Here is a 25,403-nt window from a genome sequence, read left to right on the forward strand (position 1 = left end):
TGTCAATTCTCCAAACAGGAGAAAAAGGAGAGAAAAGAAGACAGCAACCCTCAGTTAGCTTCAGATAAACTGTGCTTTCTGATTTTCATTATTTCAGTTAAAGAACAAGAGACAAATATGTTGTCTATACCATCCATCATATATGCAAAATTCACAAATTCCGAATTTATAGAACACTCCCCGAAGTCAATGTGAGCTGTACATGTGAAGGGCTTTTAGGAGAGGATATTTAAACAGAAATATTAGTTACAGAAGCCTTACTGGCATTGTCTTGCTTCTCAAGTTAAGAGACTACAAAAATTACCGGGTAAGAGAGACCAGAATTTTTACTTATTGCTACATGATTTTTTCTGTGTAAAGAGTCTAACAGAACAGAGGCCAGTAGTACAAGAGGTTATTCATTCTCTCTGCAGCCACGCTAAGCACAACGAGCAGGAGAATGAACCCTTCATATGTGGAGGTAGGCATCTGTGTAAGCATTGGGGAAAAAAGAAGCATTTATACTATTGATGGGAATGCAGTAGTGATTACACAGACATAGACAGTTAGTATCTGTCACTATCTTAAGCACCTTATCGATTCCAGTGAGAGGAAACAAGTAAAAAAAAATTTTTTATAACTAGACTGTCTAGACTGACTATATGAAGTCACCTATAAAAATGGGCTTTTAATCTTGAACTAGAAATTAGAAGGGAGATATTTTAACCTTACTAAGAGTACCTGTTTGCCAGGGATTTACCCATACTCAGATTACCACAGATTTAGGCTACGGGAATCAATCAAAAAAATTACACTAACTTGCACCATTACCAGAATAACACTGCAGAAATTTAAAATATTTCAAGAGAAAGAAAAATAGTATCTAATTCTTGCAAAATAATGCTCTATTTTTTAAAATTATTATTATTTGCCTGTCAGGAATGAAGGTTAATTTGTCAAGAGTATGAGACAAGCTGTAGCTATAGATACGAGCTGCTATTTCCTCTCTCTTACATTACCTTTAACATGTTTGGCATTCTTCAAAAAGCACAACAGCCCAATCTTTTTTTTGTGTCCCAAGAACTAAATAGAAGCCAAAACAGATCTGAGCACCAGAAGACTGAGTCAAGTCTGAAATAGCAGAATGTGAATCAGAAGTTATAAACCAATTCAGCCTCTTTGCCAATTCTAGGAAACTGCAGAATATTCAGTGTATTTTTAGACACAGTTTTAATTTAACCTTTAAGAATGAGAAAAAGAACAGACCAACCTAGTCTTAAAACTACAGACAAAAACAAAAGGAGAAAAAAAAAAAAAAAGAAAAGCAACAATGAAAATCCCCATGAATACCAGCGAAAGAAATCACTGACTCCCTCACGTTTTTTAGGTTTCCATGTAAAAATTACCAGAACTTTTTGTAAAATAAACACAGTCTGACAACACTCTGGGTATTCTGGGAGTTCTTCCACTGTACTGAAGTGTTAAACAAAGGTGAAAAGAACCCCTGAAAATGTGATACAGATACAATTTGAAGTTTCTCTTCTTAATGAGCAGATCTTAGTTAACAGAACCATTGTTTTCCAAGTGATTTATCAGCTCAAGGATTGTGAAAACAATTGAAACATTCTCCTATGAATTTACACAATGGTAAGATTTACAGTTTTACAAATTAAAAAAAAAAACAATGCTACTTCCATTTCATTTCCAGAGTTGTTCACAGTATAAATCAAGAGACAATAGAGAATCACAGGAAGAAAGACAAAAAAGACATAGAATAAGAGAAAAAAAGGAATACCGACTGTGAATTTTCTTTTTCCTAACATATATTAGACAAGGTACATCTGCTTTCTGGGTGACTCAGAAACAAAGGACAATATAACAATATAATAATTCTACAAGAAGAATATCCTTTTCCTTCTCATATTCCTGACTCAAACAGTTTATTATATTTATCTCTATAAATATCCATAAAAATAAAATTAAATATATGGAATATATGAAAACTAGAGCACAGAATTATATAAAATATGTTTGTAAAATATTTAAGAAATTAATGTAAGTCATAAGATTTAAGAAATTCATATAGGGCACTGACAGTTACAATTCCGAAACTAGTCAAAATACCATGCACAGGCTATAGTCATCCTCCTATTAAAAGAGGCAGAGGAAGAAAACCCTATTTGTAAATAAAGGAGAGCCAAAATAGCTTTTGGTTTTCATTCAATTACCTTCAAGAGATGGATAATACCTTTCTCCTCAGCAATAATAATATCTTCTGAAATAGTCACCTAATCTCTGATCCTTAGTTCTCTAACAGAGGAATGCATATTAAACAGTTTTCTTCCAACCAAAGTTCCTAGCAAGAATAGACGTCAGCGAGAATCAAACCAGAAAAACACATAAAACATCCCAGCACTGAACAAAGTTGGGCCTAGGTGTTCAAGACAAACAAGAAACCCATAGAGAACAAGACAGAGAACTCCCTAGCAAATCTTGCTTTAGTTGCCTACTTGGAGACATGCACATGCAGCAGAGCAAAGGTAATCAGAAATCATGATGTAAATCACAATGACCTTTCTTCTGAAGGACTTTTTTCACCTCAGCCATAGCAAAATAACTAAAAAAGCATAGGTAAGAAAATATTTTTGGTCAGTTGTTGTGGCTTAGCCCTGAGACCATATACCTAGAAGTCTATAGATAGTATGTTCTATTACCTGAAAAAATTGCTAACCGTATTTTCTTTTCAAAAAGACCTGAGCAATCAATCCTTACATTTACCAATGACCAGCTTCTGCTATAATGCCAAGGATAATGACTAATATTTGCATGCCCCCTCAAAACAGAACTTAGGAAATAAAGCTGGCCAAAGAAGGGAGTTTTGAAAATGAACTTGAAAAAGGAATGAGCATGCTTGGCACAGAATACATACCATATTTGAAAAATTTCTAAGTTTGTGATGGAACTGTTCTTCCTCTAAAACATCCCAGGCTGAATATTAAATTCCCCACTACACCGATTGCCAAAAGTCAATGGGAAAATAATTCGTAATAATCAAAGTTGTTCACATATGTAGGTTCTATGACATGGCTGAGGGTGCAAAGGTAACTCATGAACCAGAGGTGAGGAAAAAAGCCCAACACACTTTTGTTAAAGCTTGTGATGAAAAACAGATAGGATCAAGCATAAAAAAAATAAATCAACCAAGAAACATACAAAATTGCCCCTTCCATTGCATGTGGAACACTGTTGCTTGCAGTACGAGAATTTTTTTTCGTTTACTTTATTTATGAAGATTAGCACTACAGCAGTACTGGACTTATTGTTCTTACATGAGGGATGACTGCAGAAGAAATAAGTTCCTATTTTGGCATTCTATTCCTTTATTATCAACTTTAAAAATGAGCTTATTACAAACTCTTTGTAAGACATCCATCAGTAGCAAAATAATCCCCCAACAAAAATTAAAATTAAAGATCATCAACCTGAAGATCTAATAATGAAATAACAACAAAAACCCTAATAACAGATACCTCTCACTCACTGGAGCAGAAACCTGAAAAAGAGATGGTCTCTATACTATCGTCTGAAGATCAACACCAGGAGTTCTATTTCACACCTGAGAGACCTTTATGAAAAATACTTAGCCCCCAGTCTTCTCACTGCTCAGCTTAGAAAGTTGAAGTGCACTCAGCTTGATGGGAAAAAGCAATGATAGAAACAATTTAATTAACTGAAATTCAGTGCAAACGTAATTATGGGGCTAGCTACAAGTAACCATTAACTGCTTCAGTAGAAATATGCAATGTGTAATTTCAGAATTTGATACTCTTTTAATGCAAGATGGTCAGTTTAAGTTATTTAAATTTGAGAGCGTTTTGTTATATGGGCGAGTTACATCAGAAAAGGCTACATTAATCTGAAATAGAAGTACCTAACCACAAGATACTTGCACTGAAAGTACTAAACTAACATAACCAACCCCCAAGTATAGTTTAGAAATGCTAAAATTTCTATTTCTGTGTATAAACAAATATTGAACTAATAGTATTTTATTTGTTGTAATTAGTAACATTAGCAAGCCAGATGCCACATTCTCCATTATTTTAGCTTATTAAGGCTCTCAAAAATGTTTCCATGCAGAATTTGTGCTAATGAAATCTGGAGCATGGCTAATCTCACATGGTAGGAAAAAATATTTAAAGTCAGTGTCATATGAAGATGTCTCTTCTAACTTCCAGAGATCCAAAATGTCTCCCTTTTATTCCTTTTCTCATGTATGTTGTTAGGTAAAGGAAGTTATAGACCATTAAACATGTATTATTTAATGTTATTACAGTAGATGAAGCCTAAAAAGGGGATTTTTCATATGTCTCCATTCTTCCTTTTAAGACTGCGAGGTTGTGCCCTAAAAATAGCAGGCCCAGCTTACACTAATAAGAGTGAGGGTGTGTTGAAGCCTATTGCCAGAACCCTGCTGTATCAGGAAGAACAGTTTTCCCAACAGAAATTCCGTGAAGGAAGTAGAATACGAAAGTATCAAACAAAAACCCAGTTTCTGTGAAACACAGCAGTAAACAAAGAAAGGGGTTGTCTTTGTCAGTGCTTATCAGAAAAAAAGAAAAACAGAAAACAGGATTAAAAAATTCCAGACACACACAAAAAATTTTCTAAGTCAATGCCAAGGGAACAGTATCACGTCATTTATGAGATATATCTAAACCTCATTTTGATAGTGATCTTATACATATTGATGTAGTACAAAAAGAAATGTATTATGGTGCTGATCCAGGTATGTTTGAATCATGATATGAGACTCTGGAAAAAGCAAGCTGTGACAAGCACGAGTCTGTTCTTATGATGACGTTGGGAAGAAAACTCACAGGGAAAGTTATAAACAGTTGGGATAAAAACATGTTGAACTAACAGTGCTCCCTGGTTAGTAACTGTGAATCAGTCCCAAATTCTTGGTCTAGCATTTTCCTCTTTATAGTTTCTTTGCAAATAATATAAACACACGTTGTACTGCAGCTCACAGACACTTCTACATTATCAAATTTATTTCTTTTCTGTTACTTTCTGCCCTTCAGGAATTCTTTTTCAGTGAAGCCTGCTTACCATTTAGACCACACATAAATCACAAAAGCTTGCTATCCACATTACTTTAGACTCCATGCAATTTTTCTGATAGCCCAAGTCCAGAACAATTAGATAAGCACTGTGCTACTTCAGTTTTACCCGTTCATTAAACAACAGACTTCCATCTTTTAAAAAAAAGTAATCCACTTCTGAATCTGAATCAGTCATAGGTTTTATATAAACCAGGATGCAAATTACACAGCTGAAATGCATCAGAAAAGCACTCCTAGCCAACTAAGAGTATGTTTTTAAAGTTTAGAGCTCTCAATAGCATGCAGGATGCATGGTCTCAAAACACAAATTTGGAAGGACTCATTTTGACCTTGCTTTATGTGCCATGATTCATTTCTGGGAGAGCTTGACTTTTAACCCCTGATCACTGACATTGTATATTATGTATCAAAATTAAGTTCGCTTAAAGGACAATTAATTTTGCGTGTCTACTGTGAACTCTGTGACAAGCAAAAGGGAAATCCAAGTTTATGAAAAACAGGCTGCAAACAAAGAAGCTACTAAAACACTTGAGGTAATAGGAGAGGTTGCTTCAATTAAGGAAGTTTGCTTACCTAGATTTTTGCAATAGCTTTCCTATTAGTAACATATTCCATATCAAATTCTTTCTTTATCTGAAAATTGTTCAATAATTATGCCTGCTACTTAAAAAAAGTAACTCCACATCTCCACATATTTTATGAATCTATTTATCTAAAAATGCATGATAGTTGAAGCAGAATTGCCACTATATTTAATAAGAGCTAACCACATAAGTTAGCTTCAAGTGTGCATCAGTATGGGAAGACCATGGAGATTCTGAGCACCACATTTTATCAGTAATGTTATGGAGGACAGGACAAAAATGGGAAGGTATTTCCAGGCATTGTTGCTAATGGCATGACAAAGAAGACAAATCACACAGAACACATCTGAGCTTGCCCTGAGAAGAGCTATAACACATTACTGATGGGTAGTGGACACGACAGCATTTGCCTAACACATAATTGCATATATAGAGGAAAATGCCATATTCTGTATCCAGAAATAACTGCTTAACGTCTACTTTAACAAAAGTGGGTTAACTGCTAGGTAAAATAATAATAATTAGGGTAACTAAATAGTGGAACCTATTACCTAAGCTTTTGTACGATTCTCTCAGTAGGTATTTGTAAGAATAGTTTTATTAACACAGCCCTGGAATAGGCTGCATTGCTTTGGTGCAGTCTTAGAGCAGGGAAGTAAGAGCAATAGTAAGTCCTTGAGTGTCTTCTGTTTCTACAGTCCGCAAGATTTTTGCACTTTTTTTCAGTTTAAATACCTATACAGTGCTATAACAACTGAAAAAATATCTACTATAGGACAATAAAGACAAAGATCTGCTTTCTGCTATTGATTGTAATGGAATAATAACGTCTAAACATAATACACTTTGTACTGAAGTGTTTACATGTGTATGTACAAGGAAGTTGAGCAATAATAAAGTTGCATACTACAAATTCGCTGTGAGGTTCAGTTTCATCCGCTAAACTGAAAATGCATTCTAAGCCAGTCTGTAAGTAATAGTATTGAATTATACTAGCAACTGTGTTTTAAGAAACAAAATTATGGGTGAAACTAAATTAGTTGCTGCAAGTGACAGAACTATTTTTTTTAATTTATTTTTTTATTAGGAAAGCTGCTGAAACTAAAGGCTAGGTTCTGAGGCACCACTTGCTTCTCAGGAGTCATTCTCAGTGGCATAGTTAGTCAGACAGATGGAAACTGAAACTTCTGTCAGATATTCCCCAGTTAGTCACTACAAAATAACTATGAAAAAAAAAGAAAAGCCCTCAAACAATATTCTTGATGAAGGTAAAGTGAAACAGAAGGAGGTCTGCATGAACTTTGATAAAATATGCAAATCCTTATTTTATTGTAGCTTTCCACCCAAATTATGTGTTTAAAAAAAAAAAAAAACAAACAACCAAACAACTTTGGGGGTAACTTTCTAGTATTTTCTGTTTCTTGTTTTCTTAGTAGATTATTCAAAAACAAAGAACAGTTCAGAAATGAAGAAATGATCAGACTTTTTTATAAAGCCACGCAATAGAAAATTGAATGTGAATAAGGAAATGTAAACCCTAATACTGATTTTTTAAATCCACAGGTATTTCACTTCCTTTGTTAATATGTGAATTTTTGCACCCATGAAATAGCGAATTATACCAAGTCATCTAAGACATTCACAGAATATTAGATTATGTGAACTATGTAGATACTCTAGAAATCATGCACAAATACAGAATTTTTAATCCAATGACATTATATACATATTGGGACTGATGCTGCAACACGTTAACTTAAGCTCCTTAACAGCCTTAGATAACGAGTTGGAAAGCCTCAGAAATACCATTGGAAATCAGCTGAAAGCAAAGTACTACAAGCCTAAATTATTCTTGAAAACAAATGGCGTGTCCAAAGAAGGGCAACGAAGCTGGTGAGGGGTCTGGAGCACAAGTCCTATGAGGGTACTGGGGTTGTTCAGTCTGGAGAAGAGGAGGCTGAGGGGAGACCTTATCGCGCTCTACAACTACCTGAAAGGGGGTTGTCGTGAGGGGGGTGTCGGTCTCTTCTCCCAAGTAACTAGTGAGAGGATGAGAGGAAATGGCCTCAAGTTGCACCAGGAGAGGTTTAGACTAGATATTAGGAAAAATTTCTTCACCGAGAGAATGGTCAGGCATTGGAACAGGCTGCCCAAGGAGGTGGTGGAGTCACCATCTCCGGAAGTATTCAAAAAATGTGTGGATGTGGCACTTCAGGACATGGTTTAGGGGACATGGTGGTGTTGGGTTAACGGTTGGACTTGATGATCTCAAAGGTCCTTTCCAATCTTAATGATTCTGTGATTCTGTGAAATGTTTCAGATTTTCAAAATTTACCACTGCTGTAATTTGAAGACCTTAAAGATGATTTTGGAGCCTTCTATTATATATTAAAGTTTGGAAAACGTCTGGCCATTGAGTCAGTATAATGAAGTGAGTGCTGTGATACTTCCACAAGCAAATATTTTGACCTTTAAACTTTCAAGTCTCCCTTAAGCCTACGTAGATAGCAATTCTCTTAAATGGTGAAAATAAAGCTTGTGAATAAGATTTGAATAGTGTTATCAATACAGTAATGTTCCTGAAGAGGAAGTCATGATATCTCACAAAACAAAACAAAAAACATCCCAAACCCAAAGAGCCACAGATATAGTAGGACTACATGGTCCCTTCCAACCCAAAGATTCTATGATAGTGAAATTTTAAATTCTCATATTTAGACATGTAAAAAGTACAGATGAAAATAGAGAACACAGCAATATGGCCAGTGATTACATGTATGGAGATAAAGTGATTTTCATAAACATTGAATCTCGGCTGGTATTTATTGGTCTAATATGAACATGTTTGCTAGACCAGATGGTCTTCCCTAACTTTCTATTCCTAATTATCTAATATTTTCAGCAGGGACCAAGTGCTTATAAAATAACTGATAGAGCTAAAGCACACTCTTCCCTATTGATAATGAGTAGAAACAAATAGATTTTTGAATACTATGTGCATTTTGTTAATACTATAGGCTATATGCTGCCTCTTTACATAGCCAATAGGCTGATATCCTGAGATTACCTACATTCAAGCTGGCATTGAACATATGAATTTTTTTTCAGTTGTATCAAGTCCAGTTACTTGAGGGTAAAAATTTTGAAAATAGGGCTTCTGATTTTGTAAAGCAGTCAAACAGTATCATACACACAGATGAATGATTACCATTAAACACTTGCACTGCACAGTAGAGAAACATACATCTCCTGTCACAAATATAATGCCCCCCCCCCTTTTTTTTAATTAGACATATGGGCAAAGCCATTTTTGCTACCACCTTATGTGAGGAGTTTCTTCTGAATTATATGGCTACAACGTGGCAAACAGACACAAAGAGTTTCTACACAGTTGAAAATCATTCATTCTAATGAGGAAATGCACACAGATCTAAAGATCTCAAGCGGAGATTTGGCATGGACTATAAAAAGACAAAGACTGGCTTATACAGGGGAAAAAAATGCCTACACTAATACTACACTTGCAAATTTTTTGCCAAGAAAAAACATGTCAAGTAGCTTGCCATGTAGGTAGTTTCCTTCTTTAACAGCACTTTATAATAACAAATCAAAAGCACATACATAAAGAAATGCTACTCACTGCCAGCTAATATTTGTGGCCATAACAGGAGTCATATTCTAATCACTAGAGTATACCTGAAAGTAGCAAGAGAAAACTAAGCTTCAGTTTATCATAATTTGAAAAATATAAATATCTCTAAGGAGAAGGTAGCAAGAAGTCGAAGTAAAAAGAAAGAACATAGGACAAGCATAAAAACTACTCAAGGAAGTCAAAAGGATTCATACAGATAAGCACTGAGACATTCCTAGTTTATAGAAAAGAGAAGTAGTTTTGAAAAAACTCTGTATTATTTAGAAGTAAAATTATTATTAATTAGATCTAAAAGCTCAGAAGAAAGATTTTCAAAAAGTATTTATAGTGCCAAAAGATGCAAGCAGATATTTAGTGGTACTTTCTGAAGCAACTCATCTGACCAAGCATTCAGCGAATTTCAGTGAGATTCAAAAAGCTGCTATGATCAGACACTTTTGAAGATACATATTCAGAAATGGGCTCCAAGATTTTTTTCAAACATCTGAATAATCAAATTCAGCTATGCTATCTTTTCTCCATACACCTCACTAATGAAAATACTGTATTTCATTACCTTTCTTGAAACCACGTGACATTAGACGACTGGTATACTGTTGAACATTAGAAAACAGGACATAGCACGTAGTGTCCCTTATTTTCACCCCATGGTAAAACAAACTTCCTAATCTTTGAAAAGAACTTTATCTCTCAACAGTTTCAATGTAAAAGGTAATCAGTTTAAATAATGTAAGAATTTTTTTCTGCTTTCAGTGACCTTGGAAGAAAATAGCAAAAGCAAAGTATTTACACTTTAAGCATCCAGCTTAGCTACCTGCACTAGGAATCTGAGCTTCCTGTGCTGTCACTAAAGATTTTATAACATGTAAGAGAAAAAATGACCTCTAGAGAAATACATTGATTTAATAGCATTCTAAATCAGGCACCTAAGTTAGAATTTAATGTGAAACATTTTAAAACTACTTTATAGTTAAGGTAGCTTCTTCTCTCTTGAATATTGCCTACACAGCTATGTCAGTCTGCTAACTTCTACACAAACCCACTATCCATAAAAATATGTTGACAAAAGGTAAGGTGATAGGCTTCCATTTCTTCCACCTTGCAACTGAAATTTAAGACTGACATCAGCAAATAAGAACATTTTCTCTACTCTGTAAATGAAACCATTTGTTCAACAGCTTAGGTATGAGTAATTGTTAAAGCTCTATACTGTACAACAGTGCAATATTGTTAATACCATGATAGCATACAGATGTCACAATGTTGAAACAGAAAAATGAAAGACAGAAAGAAATAATGAGAAATCCAGGACTTGAGTAAGATGAACAATATATGACTGTTGAAGTAAAAAAAGAAGTGTCTGTAATAACAGATGTATCTGAAAGAAATAAGGTAAAGTTATTAATAAATTAAAGTGCTAAGCCAGTACTTCCGGTCCTGTTCCTAGAGAATTCCAACTGGCAAAGGCTCTGGAAGCGTGGGTGCTCTGGAATACAGGACCTTGATTTGAAATCCTGACTTTCTGGGCACACATTGTGAATAGCTAGGGAGCTCATTTAAAAAAAAAAAAAAAAAAAAAAAAGAAAAATTTCCAAATGATTCAAACAAAAAGGACTCTCCCTTTTACTTTTGGCATTCTCACCCCCCAAAAAAAATCATTTATCGGACATTTAATTCTATTCTAAAGCATAATACAGAAGCCTGCGAGAGTACAATTTCCTTCTGTTTGGGATGTATGATGTTATTTTCTATATTTTTCAAAAATAGTCCAAAGTTTTCCTTGTCTTTTCCCCTAAACAAGAAACTAATTCTCCAGCTCAGGGAAATATTTAGAGATCAGCTACAGCTGAGGAAGTAGATGGTAAGATCCAAAGCAAGCAATGCAGATTTTGGAAGCATTTTATGAACTACATTCTGAACCACTTATGTAGTCTAGCTGAACTTTTTTTATGCTGTGCTTTTTAAATAAACAAAATGAGAGCAGCAGAATTCATGTATGCTTAACATTTATGAGAATAAAATAATAAAATAAAAAATATGACATCTTAACATAAATGTTTACCATTTAACACAGAATTCTGAAGTATGAATTCCAGACAGCTGTAGCTTTATTCACAGGACTGATAAGTTGTGTTGTATTATAATTTAGCATTCACAAGAAAAGTCAAGAGCATTTGTTTTCCATTTTGTTTTAAACTTAGTGAATGACAATGTGCCATTGTAGTAGTTATGAGGAAAGCCTATTTGACAGATGTTTTTTTCCTTCCATTAAATGAATACCAATAAAAAAAAAAAAATCGCTGAAGACACTTCTTTGATTTAAGTGAGAAAAAAACAATGAAGAATGAACTACAGCTTATTCATAAACTAACTTCAAACATCTAGCAGTTTTAACTGCATTGAGTAGCCCACTGATTTCATTTGGAATGCCCTGAAAGTAAACAAGTGGAATGAAGCTCATTATTGTAAGAAATGTTTGGGATTTCTTGATTTCATAAGTCAAGAAACATACGCAACATCATTTTAACATACCATTAATACTTATTTCCAGGGAAATCACTAACACTTATTTCCTGCAACATATGTAGAGACTAAAAAACCTATGCATTACCATAACCATTTTATTAGACTAAAAAAGTATTGTTGGATCTACACTGGATCCAGTTTCATTTTGGCATCCATCTTCTACTGAAAAGTGCCTGAGATAAAGACTTGTGCAGAGACAACGAAATAAATACATACTTAGTACATGGAGTTTTTCATTGCCATGTTTTGTACCTTTGATCATTTTGGTTCAGAATCAAAGAATAAAAAAAAAAATTGGCACCTAATGCTTTCAGCAGATCAATTTTTCTCTGACCTCCCTTCAAATATGTATGATGTATCAGAATAAGAAGAATTAAAACATCAATTTTTTATGAGACTATATTTAGTAACACTTCTTACTAGTTAATTACCTTATTTGTAATAAAATGAATCACAGTAAGGCTTTTGTTAAAGAATTTTGAAAAGAACTATGTAAACTTGGATTATTTATATATATATATACACACACATACATACACATGTTGAGATTCAGTTTATTTAAGTTTAAACAGAAGATATCCTAACTAAGCAGAAATGTCTAAATACTATTTGAAAACCATAATGACCCTAATTATAATTTCCTCTCTGGCATATTAAAAAAAGGATCAAAAAAACCCCCATTATTCTGTCTGGAATCCCCTATAGTACTACTTGCCTAAGAACCATTCTTGGGTGATGACTCCAAATAAAGTGTAACACAGCATGCTGCGTTATCACCTATACTATGTCGCTTTTCCTCTTCTGTCTGTCATAACAATCTGATCCATATGTCTCCTCATAGGTAATATTATTTACGTTTTATTATAGATGCAAAACTAGATGAAAACCACAACACAGACATTTTCCAGTAATTCATGATTTTATCAGCCTTCATCTAGGTCAATAATTCTGTTTGGACTACTCACTTGTGTGTTTATTCTTTAACGTGAAAAAACTCTCCAGATAACGAGTAGCTCCAAACTCAGAAGGCCAGTCTCAATAAACAGCATTGTCATAAAGATTTGCTGTGTTATGCATTGAAAGACTCTAACTGGAGACAGAACACTTTTTTCATAAATGCTTCGCACATTTATGGACAGGAGGCTCAGACAGATGTAAACCAGCATGGTAACAAATAGTATCGCCATACGAAAGCAAGCACAAAAATGTATACGTGTTCAAAGCCACAGAAAGATATTTTCATTGGAGTAGTGGCTTTTTATACTACCATTTCAGTACATTTTCATTTGGGTGTTTAGTCCACATCAGTCGTTTACCTGTAAACACTCTGCTTGCAAGAACACATACAAATGCAAAACTCATAAAACCTGACGTTTGGTATTTTGCCCCACTTGACCTGTTTAAAAAAGACTGACTTATCTTTCAACATTCCATTGAACTACAGCATCTAGCATTAATAAGCCAGTCGTACTCATGTATGAGAGTTATTCTCTAGCAGTATAGTCTGCTCTCTGCTTGAAACTATGCTACCCATAAAAAACCTCTGTATATCCAATTCTTTCTTCTATTTTCTGTCTATGTTAAAAATAATTATCTTTGAACAAGGCCATTATATGGCATTTATGACTGATGAAGTTAATTGTTTGAGGTCCTTCTTGTTTATTATTGATCCTCAGGAAAACCACCGTATCTCAGTTAGCAGTACTTAAGTTTTGTTCTACATTTTAATTGCAGAGCATTTGTTCCAAGAAAGAACTTACTTCTGAAACAATGAACACATGTGCCACATGAGCCTGAGTAAACATAAACAAATGGTAAACATAAAAACCTTAAAATTTTGTTTTGTCCTAATATATCTGAGGTCCTTGAAAGTTATTTTTCTTTCTCTGTCTTATTACAGGTAGAAACTGATTAAAGTCTCCTCCCTGCTTCTTTCTGGAGGAATGGGATGCAAAATCCCTTGCTCTGATCAAAGAAGAAACCTTTTCTGACAATGTAATGCACTATATATTGTGCTATATAGATAAAAAGGAAAAACATAAAACTGACACACTTTTTAGTCACACACTTCTGGGACAAGGTCTCCCAGATGTACGTTATAGTGTACCATCTGCATACAGTTGCACTCCTTCTTTTCCTTTGCATCAACTGCGAACCCATTCCCATTTATAAGACTGCCATTTTCATGGCAAAAAATCAAGTAAGAAGTCTTAGGAAGTAAGATTCATGAGTGTGGTCTAAAAAACCCACAGGATTTCCAAAACCCCAGTTTCCCTGTACTGACTAAACAGCAAACAAGACAACAGTGGAAAATTCATGTGACAGATTTTTACAATAATGTTAGGAAAGTACATTTTTAAATGAATTTATAGATTATTTAAGTATATCTGAATAAAGTCACTGGGAGTCATTCATCTTCTGAAGGACTAGTTCTGTCCGTGTAAAAAGAAACTAGGTAGTAAGGGCACTTAATTCTGCGTGGAAAGAGAGCTACTTCTCTGTTCTTGTTGTTTCTCTAATTTTCTTTCTATGGCTTGATTTTGTCACATCCAATGCTACCCTATAAATGTTCTTGGTGCATTTGACTCCCATACTTTTGAGCAGAATGATAAATAAATATTAACCCAGTAGGAACTGAGGGGACATTTCTGGTTAGAAGATTATACTGGTAACTGCCTATGTTGAAAATGACTCATATGAACGGTGTAGAAGAAATATATACATAATGCTATCTAGCTCCTCATCCTTGATACAGATGTCATTTAGTTTCTAAATTGAAACAAAGCAAATCAAAACCAAGAATTAATAATGACAACAATCTACATGAGAAACTCAAGGCTCGAGGTAGCAGTTTGTCCTCATGCCTCCAGAGTCTCCTAGATGTTAGGGGAGATTTTTTCTTCTGGACCAGTTTCAAGAGAAATTAAAAGAAGACTAAAAATTCTCACAGATTCAACTTAGTTACCACCAATATACTAACCAAACAAAATCTCTAGGCAGTTACTACTTTCTTTATACAGATGAGGCACAGAGATTAAATAGGTCTATTCTACAGAATCAATTCATTTTTCAAAACTGGGAATTGAATTTAGTTACTGCGAACATTTACACTTAAGTAAGTATTTCTACATAATATGTAGAAAGTTCTTCCATGCTGTACTGATCTGTTACAAAAAGCTGTAAGATGTTACAGCACTTAAGTGAATTAATCATGCATTTTCAATAGCATGCTCAGTCAAAGATTTGAATATTTGGCTTTTAAGACATTGATTAATTGTGGATCAGAAATGCAAGATATCTCTTGGACTATGTTAAACTAACACTGCAGCAGGATACTTCTCAGAACAAAGAATATTTCTTGAATTCTACTCAGATTGCATATCCAGTTTTGAGAGAGACTCCTTTTTTATTCTGTATTATTATACAACACTTCTTTTTGCCTGGCATCTGACAGGCATTCCCATCTTTTGAGTTTATTTTACTTCACTTCCTCAAAGCTGAGGCTGCAAAAACACAGCCAGCAGCCTCATAGGGCTTTTCATGGAAAACTGCCATTCTAACCTGGCACCTAAATTCATTTTATTATTCACTCAGAAAAGTTTAAAACTCTGAGATGAATTTAAATATTTATGCCAACAAAGAAACTGATGAAAAGTATCACCACAAAAGAAGAAAATGAAAACAATATAAGCCATTACTGAAGTAGCTCTTCTTGGGAAAGCTCTGACGTTCTTTGCTTGCCAGTCACCAGTGCCAGCTCATCCTTCAACTCCTGGATCTCCTTCTTCAGCTGGACAATCATCTACAAACAGCAAGGAATACACCAAGCATCACTTACAAATTAATAGCTAGTTTATGATTTTTGCATTACAAGGCTGGGTTTAGTGAAATACTATACTTTGGTTTTCTCTTTTTTTAAACAGCATCTCTTTTTTAAAAAAAATTCAAATGCCTTAAATACACTAAGCACTTTTTTTCCTTTTCCATTTATAAAAACAAGAAAAGTCTTCCAAACTCAGTAAATTCTATGTGTTAGAAGACATGGCTGTACAGAAGGAGTTCAAAAGACTACTTGCAAAAGAAAAATAATTTGCCATAGGAATAAAAAGAGCTTTCTGACTCATTAGTTTTGCCTGCTAGTAATGAAAACATATCTAAAATAGAACTCATGTTTTTGTTAGAGAAAGGACAACTACACACCAAAAATGATTTTTTTTAACCTTCCCTTTAGAAACAGAAATTCCAAAACAATATCTTAGTATTTTTATCTTAACTTTCCTTCTTTTTCATGTAACATTCCACTCTTATTAGAATTATAGCATACTATAATTGTAGCATGCACCAGTTGCTAACAACGAACAAGTAGTATAAATCAACATAATGAAATTAAATTGCGATAATGAATAGGTCCTCTCTCAGCCCAGAAGGCCAACCATGTCCTAGCCTGCATCAAAAAGAAACATGCCCTGCAGGTCGAGGAAGGGGATTCTGCCCCCCTACTCCACTCTGATGAGAGCCCACCTGGAGTCCTGCATCCGGCTCTGTAATCCTCAGCACAGGAAAGACATGGACCTGTTGGAGCAGGTCCAGAGCAGGGCCACAAAATGATCAGAGGGGTGGAACACCTATCCTGTGAGGAAAGGCTGAAAGAGTTGGCGTTGTTCAGTCTGGAGAAGAGAAGGTTTTGGGAAGACCTTATTGCAGCCTTTCAGTACTTCAAGGGGGCCTATAAGAAAGATTGTGACAGACTTTTTAGCTGGGCCTGTTCCAATTGGACAAGGGGTAATGGTTTTAAACTAAAAGAGGGGATATTTAGACCAGATATAAGGACGAATTTTTCACAATGAGGGTGGTGAAAACCTGGAACAGGTTGCCCAGAGAGGTGGCAGATGCCCCATTGCTGGAGACACTGAAGGTCAGGTTGGACGGGGCTCTGAGCAACCTGATCTAGTTGAAGAAGTCCCTGCTGACTGCAGAGGGGTTATACTAGATGACCTTTAAAGGTCCCTTCCAACCCAAACTATTCTATGATACTATAATAGTAATGATTGAGAAAGTGACTTGGAGGACTGTACTAGATTTTTAAATTCTAATAGCACATTATTGGAGCCTGCGCTTTGGGGAAAAAAAGTCTGTACAAAACCGTATTTTTTAAATCATTAGCCTCCCAAGGCCGAAGTCTACAAAGCAGGGACAATATGCAAATCCCTAATGCTAATATATGAACGAGCAAGTTCTTGGATACTTTATGATTGAGCATTTTAATGAAGCACCACCTTATAAAAGCTTAAATGCATGAGGAATCCAATGATATTTTTAGATGGATATGAATCCACTGAGTCCATGTGCAAAATAAGTTTCCAAGAAAAGAATGTTTTCAAGGAAAAGTAAATCATTCTTGATTGTACACACTTTATAGAAATAAGATTATTGAAACTGATGACACGTTTTCACTGGATGTTAAAAATCCTTCAAACATTTGTATTTCTTTTAATGTTTAAATCTAACCATGACTGCCTAAACTTTGAATGAGTATTTTTACTTTAAAAATCAAAATATTCTAAACATACATATGATTATTTCTTTTAACTCTAAACTAACTGGTAAAACTTTTGTTACTATAAAGTATGAAAATCTAACTTACAATATTTTATTTAAGAATCTATTAAGGTGATGAACTGTTAAATACAGATGTTGCAAGAGTGCTTCAAAAATAGTGCAGGCCAAACATTTTAATAAATTTAGGTTGCCTTACTCTGGTGCCACACTCTGATGTAGTCTGTGCCAATTACTGAGTCAATGAAATTAAATTTGGGGCTGGAATATAAAATGGCAGAAATCTGAACTGATAGTACTATCCCTTTTCAATGTTCAAATTTGTTAGTATGATTTACCTCAATCTGACAACAACAGAAATACTATTTTCAGGATATGGATGAAAGATTGATTTTTCAAGTATTATTAAGACAATCAAAAATCTACAGAAGCATAATATTTTCACTTCTATTTCTAAATGAATGCCAGAGGAGATTAGATTTAATTCAGGCTCAACATTCTGGTTTTTGGTTTAAACCAAATCCTTTGGTCATGAATGAGAGAGGTTCAAAGCTGACTGTCTTAAAAAAGTACAACAGGTTCATCTGTTCAATAAGTCCATGTTCTTAGTAAGACATGCATTCAGGAAGTCTCCATTATGAAGAACGAAGTTTAACACAGCAGTCAGACTTAACTCAGCTCTATCAAGAGGTATTATGCACTCTCTTTATAAAGCATGCATTAAACCTACACATGATAAATACTGCAAATAAATAGTATTTGATTTTATGAAAAAAACTGTTACTGAATAATTAGGTTGCACCCTGGGAATGTACTTTAGGCAGTTAAGATGGGCAACAAATTCCACAATGAATGCAGAGCCATATAAAAGTCTAGGTACCTGTGTTTCCCTGCCTTTTTCACAAGAGGGGATGGTTTTCTAACTCTCATGAGTCCACTTTTGCTTTACTTGCTAAATGATCCTGCAGAGCGAGACATACCAAACTCGTGGAGTATAGCTCCACAGGATGTAGTAAATGTTCAGAAGTTTGCATGTGTTCCACGTCAGTCAAAGGCTTCTGTGGCCATGGAAGAGATGTTTTGCGTGATTTGCTACTATAAAGTCTACATAGGAAAGGAAAAAAAGGACAGAGAGAAATGAAGTTGTTCAGTGCCTACTGGGTTTATTTTTTGGCTGCCTTTTTTTTTTTTTTTGTAATGCTTTTACTGTTAGAAAATGTTTGGAAAGAAAAAGAAAAAAAATAATAAGAAGAAAAGAGAAACATCAGAAAATCTGACAAGAATCTACTATTCTCTTTGAACTTCAAGGACAAGAGAAAATAAAAGCACAATCATTACCAGTAACCAAGATATGTTAATTACCAAATTACCATCAAGTAACAATCAATGACATAACCAACCATCTAATCCCCCAATTTTTAGACAACAAATGCTTCTTACATTATATAAAGTAGCATTCTGCAGTCTAGCGCTTAAGGGGAAAGCATTTCCTAGCCAGTTTTCAGGTGGTCATGAGAACAAAATACATAACACTTGCCATTACAAATTATTAATGAGAAATTTAGAAATACAGTAATAATTTTACCCATTAAAGAGAATGATGATGTGATTAGTATATCATAAAAACATACAGGCCCACTGAAATTAGAATATGTCATTCAGATTTTGTATTCTTTAGACGTGAAAAGCTCAGTTCAAATTTATAATTATGTTGTTAAAAACTATGTTTTAAAATTTGTCTGTTTATATATAAACAGAATACTATAATAGCTTAACCTGAACTTATTTTTCATCTGATGTCTCTGTCACAGAGACAGAGGGTATGCTGAAATGCATCCATAGTTCGTTCTTTGTTATATCCATAGATGCACCTTTGGCATGACCAGTGTGACCTCAGTCAAACATTTCCCATATCAGAAAACATCATTGATATACAGCATGCAACCCACCTGATCCAGCAGCTATCGCTACCTGCAATGCTATGTTGAATTAACCAATCCTTAAGAGTTGTACTTAATATTTACAAAGGAAATAAATTTTCCAGGTAATGCAGAAAATTACATTAAATAAACTAACAAAGGGCTCTTAATATAGTAAAACTTATAATTGCAGAGCACACCTTCAAACAAATCTGGTATGTAACAAGCTAGAGGCATATAAAAATCTTTCAAAGACTAACCAAATACTAAAGAGAAAAAATAAAGTACATTTTTGTTATGCGCATTAAAATAACAAACTTGTTTTCTTTATGTGGCAATGCTTTGTGCTTTACCAATGTGGATTATTACCTCTATCCTTCTCTGCACTTCCTAAATCCCCAACCCATTCTGCAGAGCTCCTCTGCTGCTCTTTGGGATGTGAACATCAGCCTAATTCTTTAGTGTGAAAATCCTATTTCTACATCTCATTTACTTGTCTTCCTTTTTTCCTTGTAGTAACTTTACAGAGTTCTTTCTTCCCAGATTAAATGCTACTTGGATCAATCTCAAGGAAGGACTGTATCTGTATGTTTCTTAGCTTTTTAATACATTCAATTATCTGTGACTATGATTTAGAAACTAACACCCTAAAAGAAGCAACACAAAGACGATAATGAAAGTGACCATTGGTCCTCAGATGCCTTAAGAGCTTAGAAAGCCTTTAGAAATTTTATAAAGGTCCACTTAATTATAATTACATCCAAAAGAAAGAAATAAAGATAGTAGTTATTTTATAGAAAAAATTGGAACTTGCATCTAAAAACAATTTAATGGGATGATTCAGTATAAAATCCTCAACACCCATTTGACTGCTATTGATTATTAAAACGTAAATCAAGCAATCTCCTTCCCTCTGCCCCTAGACAACTCTCACCAATCTGGGGTCAATTTCTTCATTAAGAACTGCTTCATTCTTAATAAGAGCAACTCGCTGTGCAAATCTGCAGGTTGATATAGATTCCTGCAAGAAAAAAAAGCAGAAAGAGAGAAAAAAGAAAAATTTCAGTTAGGTTTGCACCAGGTAAGTAGAACAGACTGCTAATGAAGTCATCAAATTAAGTTTCTATTTTTTACAGAAATGATCTATCATTTCATATTCTAAAATAACAATATTCAAGGGAAATTAGGTTAGTATATTAATGACAGTGACATAAAATTGTCAACTCATAGTACATATTTTATTGACCCAGTCAATCCCCTGATCAACGGCGTTTCAAATGAGTCCCCAGCTGGCACTAAAGGATAAGAAAGCCATACTACTCAGAAGGTAAAAACACTTTTGAATGATGAGAAAAAGAGAAAATTAAGAAAAAACAATTTTTTGGTGAAAACTGGACTAGAGAAGTGTGTGTGAAAGAAGCTGGGAAACGAGATGAAGGGAAGAAGAATGGAAGTCCAGGGAGAAACAAGCTGGGAGTCTTGGTACTAGGAGGCATACAGGAGAACTATGATACCAGACAGAAAACTGTCAGATGACCTAAGATGAGGTGCAGGAGGAAAGGAAAGCAGGAAAAAAAAAGAAAGTTATAAGACTGAGTAGTTAATGGAGGAGACTGTGACAACCACCGTGTGCTCCCATCTAGGGCACAGAATGAAATTGAGGACATGCCACACCCTGCTAGAGGACTTATCTACCTAATGAATAAAAAGCCAGCAATTGTTCTCCGTTAGCTTAAAGAATAAAACATCATGTATTAGTCTAAGAAGTTCCAATGATGCTTGATAAAGAGTATCACAAAATTTTATTAGACGTGCCAGTCTGTATGTAAAATGTAAGAATTTACACATAACCGCTACATTAAGAGAACTTTATTACTGTTACAGACTCGTATTTCAGAATCAAAGTAATTCTGCAGTTTTCAGTCCTCCACCAGACGAAAATACCAATTTAAATATAGGATCATATACTCCTTTTTCCACAGGACTTCTGTCTCTTTCAGTGCTTGGAGGGGTGATATCTGAATTAGGGTTACATGATGAAAGATACTAGTGTTTATTGCCAAAGACATAATATATACACACGGAATCAAAGAAAAGTTTTCAAGGAAAGGAAAGGAAGGCCTTACGATTAAGTGAATGGCACACAGTCTTAGCTGGACTCTATTTTTGCCTCTCCTGTACAGTTCCTGTGCTATGATGATCAGCTAATGTGATTTTAATTAAGTTCTATACACATATTAAATACAATTATATTTACAGTACACATACACACATTTCGACCAGACCTTTTTGCCCTCTGCAGTGTGAAGCATGTTAAATTAATGAGTAACTAATCAATTCAGTCTTCAACATTCAATATGTAAGCTTACAAGCGATTTATTCTGCCATCAAAATGGTAATCAAAGCTGACAACTATTAATATAATAATTTTTTCTGCGATGCTTATCATTACAGTACCTGAGGACTTAACAAAAATTAATCAACTAACCCTCTAGGTATTGCTTTGCTGCAAGGGTGTGGAATGGCACTTAACACTTAACAGAAAGGAAACTGAAGTCAAAAGCACCAAAAAAATAGTATTCGATTATTATCATTATTTCATTGTCTGTTCAAAACAGCTTCTATTCAACTTCAGTTACAGCTATGATACAACTCAGAATCAACACCTTTTAAGCACTCCATGAAACTAGCAGAAAAATGTGATGTAGGTAATGTGAAAAGTTGTATACAAACTCTTTGGTAGAAGTAGATATATTATCTAGTTCTCTGGGATAATATTTTATTTGTCCTCTTCATGAGAGTGCCGTTTCTTACTTCGAATTCTCTGCTTCATTGCTTTTCTTGCAAGAGACAAAGTTAGGTCCTTAAGAAAGTTGCTTTTATTACACAACTTCAATTCATACTGGGGGGGCAATTCTGCCTTGCGCTTCCTTTGTGAATGAAATGTATATCCAACGGAACAGCCAAACAAATAACCAAACCAAACATAACTATGCATAATGACTCACAGAACTCCAAATTAAAATTATGTTGCTATCCTCATTCTGACATTTTCTAGTGTTTAGTAATTGACTTAACATCCGTCCTAATATTATTCGCACATACTGGCTTTTGGGGAGCAGGGTAGGGATTGTTTTATTTATTTTTGGGAGGACTGAAGAAGAAGGTCTGTTGTGTAGATGGTATATGTTAAAGCAAGAAAATTAAAATAGTCAGTAGCCTAATCCAGATAATTGCTTGGGCTAAATATTCCCAAAATAGAAACCTAGATCACAATGTGAGATACATACACCTGATAAATTGATTAATGGAAGGGTGCCCATCCCACACAGCCTAAAAAAATAAATAAATTCATAATCAAACACCTAGTTGCATTTGTAACCAGAAATCATGATTGAATAATTACATGTTTGCAAGTCTGAATAACCTGTTTTTGTTTAACAGCAAAGTCAATTTTATAAAGAAAAATAAATGTCTTCAACTACACGAAGTACGATTTTAATATAATGCTTTTCACTGTATTTCAGAAAATAGTCTTCGGCTTAGTAGTTTTTTCTTGTTTATTTGCATCAGAAGGCTTTGATGCTATGGAAATCAGGAAATAAATAGATTATAAATGGCTTTGAGCAGGGTTCTATGTATTCACATCAGAAGATATTTTAGAATAGAATGGAATGGAATGAACTATTTCAGTCGGAAGGGACCTACAACAATCATCTAGTTCAACTGACTGACCATTTCAGGGCTGACCAAGTTAAAGCATGTTGTTAAGGGCATTGTCCAAAGGCCTCTTAAACACCGATAGGCTTAGGGCTTTGACCACCTCTCTAGGAAGCCTGTTTGTGTTTGACCACCCTTTTGGTAATGAAATGCTTCCTAATGTCCAGTCTAAACCTCCCCTGATGCAGCTTCAAACTATTCCCATACATCCTATCACTGGATACCAGGGAGAAGAGATCTGCACCTCCCTCTCTACTCCCCCTTCTCAGGAAGCTGTAGGAAACAATGAGGTCGCCCCTCAGCCTCCTTTTCCCCAATCTAGACAAACCCAAAGTCCTTAGCCGTTCCTCATAGGATATTCCTTCAGCCCTTTCACCAGCTTTGTTGCACTCCTGTAGAAGCATTCAAGGATCTGAACATCATTCATAATTGTGGGGCCCAAAACAGCACACAGTACTCAAAGTGAGGCCACACCAATGCTGAATACAGTGGGATAATCATCTCTTTTGACCAGCTGGTTATGCTGTGTTTGATGCACCCCACAATGTGGTTTGCCCTCTTGGCTGCCAGGGCACACTGCTGACTCATACTGAGCCTGCTGTTGACTGGCACACCCAGATCCTTTTCTGCAGGGCTGCTCTCCAGCCACTCCTCTCCCAATTTATACATGTGCTCGGCATTACTCCATCCTAGGTGCAGAATCCAGCATTTTGACTTGTTAAATTTCATCCCATTAATCATATCCCAATGCTCCAATCCATCTAGATCCCTCTGCCAGGCCCCTCATAGCCCCATTCATCACAGCTCTTTTGGTAAACAAAGAGAAGTAAACATCACTACATATAATTCCAATGCAGGAAATTGGTGAAAGGAGATAAAAGTATTCAAAAAATTTCCCAAAATCCCAAACCACCCCACCCAATCCTTCCCCCTGCCAGTGAACTCTCCAGTTATCTACCACACTCAATGAAATCTCAACTCCAAAGAAGCCTACAAAAGTTCTGCCAAGGCTTTCAGTGTGATCCATAATCTACTTTTATAGATCTTACCAAAATGACCTGTGGAAAATTCCTTGTTAATGCATTTTCATAACTCAAAGATTTATTCATCAGAAAAACAGTACATTTAAAAAAACACCAAAAAACCAGTTCAGTACTAGGTATAAGTCATTTCCCAACTGCTCCTTGACTTGAGATTACTTAGAGAAAAACACATTTCCTGAAGGATTTGTCTACATCTTATTGCCACTGATAAAATTATCTCCTGGAAACAAAATGTTTTTTGTAAAGATGAGAATGAAAGCATACACACTTGAATTGCAAACTGCAATAAAAGTCAAAAGAGCAGGATCTTCAGAGAAGTGCAAACATTTTTGTTGCAAATAGATAGAAATAACATACATCTATGTTTCTTTTGTCTATAGAGAGTGTTGCTATCATGGTAGTCATGCAGTTTCCTCCTAGGCTGTCTCTCAGCACTGAGGTCATCATAGAGTTTCGGTAAGGAATGTGGGACCGGTTTTTTTCTGCAAGGGCAATTATTACCTGAAACAATAGTAAAAATGGAAGAGACTTTTAATCATTAATAGACATGTAAATTTGACACATAGGGAGAACAAAACCAATCTGCTCAGGAATCTAAACTTCTGATACAAAACTACACTTATGCAACCCGTTAGCTGCAAACCCACTGATTTTATTGAAATAATTTCAACTTAAATTTCAGCATGTTTATATGTCTTTGTAGGCTGTGGACTTGAAAGAGCAAGTAAATTTAATTTTATCATACCCTAGCTTTACAGCCTCTCAGCAACATGGAAACTGAACATGATAAACTAAAAACTACAGACTTTCCTAAGACACAGGAACTTACTGAAAAATTTCCTTTTTTCTATCATAAATTTTTCTATCATAAAAATAAAGTATGGATAGTATTCAAGTAAAAATTTTCTTAATATTTGCTACAGCATGCTTTTAAAATTACACATTCCTAAAGCATGTGTTTCTTAGTGGGGTGAATAAATCTATTTCTGAGAAAACGTCCTGAAAAGCAAAACACAAATAAAAGAGTGCATGATTACAATGTACTGCTGGAAAGAAATAATTCAGTTTAGAATATATATGTCTTGGCCAAAAAGGAAATGGTACACCTACTATTCTCAGTTTCCCTTCTCAGCTGTTTACATTATGAGACCTAATTATTATTAAAGAAAAAGCTAGATTATCCCATGACCTGTTGTGATAGAAAAGGTGTGAACTGTTATCTGTCCAAGCAGTGTACTGAAGAAATGTAGCTATATGAGTTGTGCAAGCTCTGCTAAAGTGTTAGGGGCTGTTTT

General features: G+C 34.9%; 1 protein-coding gene across 1 annotated transcript in view; it reads right to left on the reverse strand.

Annotated features, from left to right (window-relative positions):
• Positions 1–24,609, reverse strand: part of KIF6 (kinesin family member 6) — a gene marked incomplete at its 5' end in the record, with an annotated part of 121,131 nt that extends 96,522 nt beyond the window's left edge. The window contains 3 exons of the mRNA XM_010289513.1: positions 15,569–15,672; positions 20,280–20,366; positions 24,466–24,609. Coding sequence (XP_010287815.1) covers positions 15,569–15,672; positions 20,280–20,366; positions 24,466–24,609 — 335 coding nt within the window. The remainder of the gene's footprint in view (positions 1–15,568; positions 15,673–20,279; positions 20,367–24,465) is intronic.
• Positions 24,610–25,403: the final 794 nt, after the last annotated feature.

Source organism: Phaethon lepturus, unplaced genomic scaffold (genome assembly GCF_000687285.1).
Source record: "Phaethon lepturus isolate BGI_N335 unplaced genomic scaffold, ASM68728v1 scaffold13346, whole genome shotgun sequence".
Classification (NCBI taxonomy): Eukaryota; Metazoa; Chordata; class Aves; order Phaethontiformes; family Phaethontidae; genus Phaethon; species Phaethon lepturus.